General features: G+C 38.7%; 1 protein-coding gene across 1 annotated transcript; it reads left to right on the forward strand.

The window, feature by feature from the left end:
• Positions 1 to 2,548: 2,548 nt before the first annotated feature.
• Positions 2,549 to 4,556, forward strand: SARC_04597 (hypothetical protein; the record flags this gene model as incomplete). Its single annotated transcript, XM_014301573.1, has 4 exons — positions 2,549 to 2,559; positions 2,989 to 3,188; positions 3,830 to 3,919; positions 4,315 to 4,556. 4 exons carry the CDS (start codon positions 2,549 to 2,551, stop codon positions 4,554 to 4,556), a joined length of 543 nt encoding a protein of 180 aa, XP_014157048.1.
• Positions 4,557 to 7,288: the final 2,732 nt, after the last annotated feature.

Raw genomic sequence — 7,288 nt, forward strand, 5'->3', positions numbered from 1 at the left:
TGTGTGTGTGTAAATAAATATATATATATATATATATGTATGTATGTATGTATACACTAAATATACACATACTATACCCCAATTATACATATAACTACACCCTAATTATATATACAGCTACACCCGAATTTTAATATAACCACACCCTAGCGATACATATAACTACACCCTAATTATACATGTAAACTGTACATATAGGCTTCACCCTAATTATACATGTAAACTGTACATATAGCTGCACCCGATTTTCATATAACCACACCCTAATTAGACATGTAAACTACACCCTAATTATATATATATATCTATACCCATATTATACATTTAACCACATCCTAATTATACATATAACCACACTCTAATTATACTTATAGCTACATCCTGATTATACATACAGCTACTACTAATTATACATATAAATACACTCGAATTAAACACATAACTACACCCGAATTTGACATGTAACTACACCTTAGTTATACATACAACTACCACTAATTATACATATAAATACACTTTAATTATACATAAAACCACCACACCCTAATTGTACATAAAACCACACCCTAATTGTACATAAAACTACACCCTAATTGTACATATAATTACACCCTAATTGCACAGAAAACTACACTCTAATTATACATAGAACGACACCCTACCTATACCTACAACTACACCCGAATCATACATATAACTACTCCCGAATTGTACATATAGCTACACCCTAATTATACATACAATCTGCTCTATTTTTACATATAACTACACCCTAATTGTACGTATATCTACACCCCAACTATAAATATAACTATACGTGACTCATGCATACATCCGTACCCTATTGATCCATATAACTACACCCTAATTATACATATATCTACACCCTAATTATACATATATCTACACCCTGACTATATATATAACTGTACCTGACTCATGCATATATTTGTACCCTAATCATATTCATAACTACACCCTAATTGTGTGTGTTGTTAGATCATTTGCACAGTTTTAAAGGTAGGTATCTGGTATAGTTTGCCAACGTACTTGCCGTTATAATCCTGTACCTTAATCTTAATTATCACTTCCGCTGGTGTGTGCCATGGACATCAATCACAGTGTCTTACTGGTGTTTGTAGGTGTTCAATATGCCACGCTCGCATTTGTGTGATATTTAAATAGAACTGTATCTGGAGACATGTCATGGTATGCCTATAGTTGTATTTTTTTGCATTTGTACGGTATGGTAGATAGTGTTTTGAGCCCCGTTTTGGGGACTATACGTCCAAGGTATTCAGTATATATACATTTATACTTTCTCCAAACACACGTTTTTCTCATATTAGTTTGTGCTGGTGTTAAGTGTCCCTATATTTTTTCTCCTGGTAATTACATATCACTATATTATTTCTCTATATATATTATATGTTCTTAACTTCTTATATCCTTACATTTTTAGATTCTTTCTCTATATATCTTTTTATTCTTATTCTTAAATTATTTATTGTTATAGTTTCGTATTCTTATAATCTTTCATCGTTATATTCTTATATTCTTACATTATTATATTCTTTCTCCATATATCCTTATATTCTTATTCTTAAATTCTTTATTGTTATAGTTTATTATTCTTATATTCTTACATTATTATATTCTTTCTTCGTATATCCTTATATATTCTTATTCTTAAATTCTTTATTGTTATAGTTTCATAATCTTATATTTTTACATTCTTACATTTTTTCTCCATATAAACTTATATTCTCATTCTTAATTTATTTTATTCTTATATGCTTTTATTGTTATATATTTGTATTCTTACATTCTTCCACCATATAACCTATTCTTATATTCTTATATTCTTATTCATATTTAATCATCTGTTCTTGTTTCAGCTATTCTTGTAGCCTTATAGTCTTTCTCCATAGTTTCTCGGTTTCTTAGGTTCTCATATTATACATCCTTATTCTTCTCTTATATTCTTATATCCTGTCCTGGCGTGTGGTGTAAGGTGATTCGTCTGTCAGCCGTGCCTGATCTACTTAAGACACTAAGCTTGTTTTTGGTTCTTATGGCCTATACGGCACATAGCTTTGAGCTATATGCACTTTGGTATGTACGCGAATATACGTTTATACGCGTGACATATGTACGTTCATCAGTGTTGACGTGTTGAGTATTGAGATGTACGCGAATATTCGTTTATATCCGTGACATGTGTAAGTTTTCTATCTGTGTTGACATGCTGAGTGTTGGGATGGTCTATACGAATTTCCTAGTATGTCTATGTGATAAGTGCATGTGTGAAATACCCAGAGCGCATCTACTGTAAAAACACGGGCGGTCATAAGCGTCTACCCAGATATAGATACCACATATACACACAGATAACCCCGGTCAAATGGCTATACGCGTATGTAGGTTTACAGTACAAATTGAAAACGTATCTCGACACAGGCTTGCTGGCCGTTCACCTACTTTGTGTTCTGTGGTACACTCATAATACCATCTCTCTTACACAGCTAAGATCTTGACCTGTTATTACATGCTATACACGTATGTAAGCTTCCAGAGCATTCCAAAAACGTATCTCGGTACATCCTTTCTGGCCCGTTTTCCTACTTTTTCCCCTATGCACCTCTAGGTCTCACTGCGTAGTCGGTGTACTGGTTTGTTCGTTCGTGTTACTTGGACTTTGATATCCCTATTTCATCTAAAATACTTATTTTATATATATATACATATATATATATATATGTTTGTATATATATATGTGTGTGTGTAAAGTTTTTACAGGGCAAGTACAGTTCTACTGCATCCTGACAGCATCTAGCAGTCTATCTATTACGAATATGTTTTCGTGCATGACCATTACCATGGACTCCAGTCGGTCGGTACTAGAAAGTGCTACTACGCACTGTTACAACCTTACTCAAAAATACCAGGAACTCACCTTCATCTCATAATATAATACAAAACATACAGGGCGTGGGCGTCGCAATTCTACTTCATCCTGATGGAGAATAGCAGCTTATCCACTGCCAATCTGTTTGCCTTCATGACCATTGCCATGGGTTCTATTGGCTCAGTGTTGGGTGGCTACTTTGCAGACCGCGTGGGTCGCACTGCTGTGTGTGCTGTGTGCACTATCTGCTCAGCAACAGTCTCCATTGCGATTGGACCAGGTATGCATGTGCATATATCAGTGCGTACGTATATGATCTCGCATATAGTCAGCTATAGTTTATTTCATCACTGATTTCGAATTATATATATATTATATTATATATATCATATATATATATATATGTATGTATCAACAGAATACATGAAGTTTTCGTAGTACCTTCATGGAACCTCAGTTAAACGTCACTCGTACGAGTTTTTCAAATACGTATAGCTCTATCACTTTTATTGTGCATATCTTACTCTCAAACAATACATTAGAACGCCTTCGGTCGGTGTACACTCAATATCAGTGTGTCTTGTTTTGAAGTCTATGGGAATTTACGATTAGTTTTCCCGTTTGTATCACCCATTCACACAATACAACCTTTGTCGACTATTGTGTGGACACGTACATTATACATACACACATCACATATACAAAACCCTAAACCCTATTCCTGAAACCCTTATATTCTAAAACATACACTCCACGCCATAACATATACTCGCATCTTCCTCGTTGTCGCATAACGATATCTATATATATCATATCCAGAAACGAAACTGGCATATACATCGATCCTTGCATACGATATATCTCTAACTATGGAAACACTGCGCTTAACATATCATCTGCATCGATTATGTACACTTATAGCCGCGGTTGCGACACAGAGTGAACCGCTGGTGTGGGCATTGGCCTTTCTCTGGGGCTTGACCGTCGTCGCCGACAGCGCGCAATACAGTGGTATGTACATGTACATATGCATGGAGTTAGAACACATCTTGCGTAGGTTTTATTATTGCCGAGCGTATTGTTTGTGCGTGTGTGTGCGTATGACCAGTTGTGTTGTGTCCTCACGGGTAAATTGATACAGGCATTTTGCTGTACGTACGTATGCTATGAAGACATAGCACTGTTAGTTGTTGTTCTATATTTTGGGACTGTGATTTTATGTCTAATATATCTACCTTAATGTGTATACACAAACATGTACCGGTAAAAGATACCTATTCTGCATACAAACCAACAAGCAGTACAGGTCCCTTGTAGTAGTGTGTATCAACTATCTTTCTGTTTTGTTTTTTTCTCAACCCTATATCGTATTATCGTATTTCTTCTTGAATACTAAAACCACCCAGCCATGATCAGCGAACTGTGTCCTGCCGACTTGGTAGGCACAGCGTTGACACTGCAGTTGAGCAGTGGTTACAGTGCCACTGTAGTCAGTATACTGGTGCTACCGACGATCGCCAACAGTACTATATTGACCTGGGAGTGGAGTTACGCTGTTGCGGGAGTAGTCTCGTATCTGGGACTTTTCATGCTGCTTTGGCTACGATATCTTCCAGAGTCCGAGAAAATATGTGGCGGGAAGAAGTAGACCACAACTAGAGAACGATATAAATAGAACCGAGTTAGGGTTTAGGTTCGTTAGCGATAGGCGCAGTCGATGTACCGAGGAAAGTATATTCGATGAGAAAACTTAGAACTGAGAGTCGTAAATAAATTTAGTACAGAAATATATGGAGGTGATAGGATTTTTTTTGCATGTCTCTTGCCTTCGTCTGTAATGCAAGTGCATGTAGCGAGTGCATTCCGTCTGGCAACAACGTCTATTCGATCTTGTGAATGATATGGAACTGTGTACAAAAACACCTGTATCGCAATTGTCACGGTCATGGGATTAAATCTCTCGATAGCTATTGAGCGAAGAATAAAATTTTGGCTATCTTATTCTGACAGCAAATCAAGCGATCAGTTGGAGACCAGTACTAAAGAGAAGCAACGAAGTAAGACTACTTGTAGTCGCCAATTGGTACGGCAAACTGACAGTATCCACCTATAAAAGAGATACGATTAAACTGCAAAGCTACAAGTGTGCAATGAACGATTTATCTGGATAGCTTTGATTCAGCTACAAATTTCATTAAAAGGGCTTCAAACTTTACTTTCAACTTCACGAGCGTCTATCAATTCGGAGAGCGACGGCAGGAGATGAGAATTTCCTTCAACAAAACTGAACTTGGCAAAAGTGGAATCTGGTATTGTGGAATTACTAGAGCATTGGATTACCATATGAACCAAAGAGGTAAATGTGAATAAACGACATCCAAACACAAGTCACACAGCACGAACGCACAAAGACATACTCATGAACGGATGCTTTCTTTTCTCATCTAGAACATCTCTGCTCAAAGAAGAGATACTTTCGGATCGGCAAGAAGTAAATAAAACGCTAAATGATATAAGAGCAACTATATACAGCGTCGGAAGCTGATCTCTCATGGAATATTAATACTCCATAGCCTGCCAGTTGGATGAATCCGCGTCTTGGCCGTAGTTCTCGCTCGCCCGCGACCCTTTGGCTCATAAATTTTGCTACAGGCCCCCAACGTTGTGCCTTACACTGCGTAGGAATAGAAAGTGACCTCTTACAGTACTAGATTATCCAGAGGTTGGTGTTTTTGTACAGAAAAACCTTGTCCGCCACCATTATCTATTCTTACATGTTAGCTAATTAAATTTATACTATGACGGGAGTTCTCTACCACGCTCATCGGAGTCAGTCTTGACCGGTGCTCTCGGTTGGTCTCAACTTGACTTAGGAAAACGCATCTCAACGGTGGCTCTACAACCGAGTCTTTGGTCCTTATCCCTTTGGTATGTGGGCGGAACATGATTCAAGGCGAGAAAAGTGGGAGTGTCCGGTGGTATCAGTGAGACTTGCTTAGGTCCCCCGCCTTGTGCGCTGACTGTGGCTCGCTGATCTTTCATCAGTGCTCGTTGTCCCTGGCTTCTTTGGCCTTGACTGCCTTCTTTTACGTCTCCGGCGTTGACGGTACGTTGTAATGACATCAGCATCTGCGATATCCCATCCATGCGTCCAGATACGCTCACCATCTGTCCATTGCAGTAGAACCCTCGGATGGACGGCCTGTCGTCGACTATCGATGAGAACTGAGTCTCTTTGTTTGGTTGTACGTGTTTGTTGGAAGTGAATGCTTCCGGAGCACTGGCCCTTTTTACAAGGCTAAGTAGCTCATCACTGATCGAGTCGGGATATTCGGGGGCTTTAGTCCCACCACGGTTACAAACAAAATACCCGTTGCCCTCCCTGTATACTATTTTGTATGGTCCGCCATTTGGTGCTGTTAACTTGTTCATTTCACCTTGATAGCGGACCATGACAAGGTCCCCCTTCTGGAAATTTACATACTTCTGTTGGTATTTTCGATCGTATGCTGCTCGCATCTTCTCTTGATACTGTGCAACATTGCTCTCTAGTTGTGGCCTAATTGCTTCTTCTAGATTTTGAAGTCGCTCTTCCCAAGATACTGTTGTACTGGGTGCGGTCACTGGCTCATTGTAGTCCGTGAGTTGATTCTGTCTGCGACCAAAGTACACATTAAAGCGCAGAGACTTGTGTCTTCTGGATATACGCAGATTATGGCCCATCTGTACGAATGGAAGTCGTGAACACCAGTTACCTGGGTTCTGTTCAACGAATTTCCGTAACAGTGGCATGAGGTCTCTATGTGATCGTTCGTTCGCGCCTAAGACTTTAGGTTGATACGGCCGAGAGACTAGGTATTGCATTGGCGCTTGTTCAACAACTTTTGAGAGTATGCTGTTAACATATTCAGTGCCTTGGTCCGTTTGTATGATTTGTGGAAATCCATGTTCACACATAATCGGTACCAGTGTGCGTGCTATAGTAGCCGCGGATTTGTCCATCATTGGACATAAAATGACGAATGATGAGTATACGTCAAGGTATACTAACACGTATGTGTGTCCTCTATTGAAATCCAATAGTATCCCTATGGTATCCACTTGAACTCTGTCGCTTGGAAATGCGGCTGTAATTGATTGTAAGAGATGAAATCCCTTAAAATTTATTTTTGAGACATGATATACATCCGTCAATGAACTTGTGTACATGTTGCTGGATGTCAGCCCAGTTATGTCCATTTGCTTGCAATTTGTGTACTGTTTCCTCAGGAGTGTAATGTCCCAAGTTGTGGTATTGCTCAATGATGTTGACATGTGTCTCATATTCTGTTGCCTGGGGTGCGTTTCCAGTGTGAACTGGTTCGGACGCTGCAAGTGTAT

Source organism: Sphaeroforma arctica (assembly GCF_001186125.1).
Source record: "Sphaeroforma arctica JP610 unplaced genomic scaffold supercont1.264, whole genome shotgun sequence".
NCBI classification, from domain to species: Eukaryota; class Ichthyosporea; order Ichthyophonida; genus Sphaeroforma; species Sphaeroforma arctica.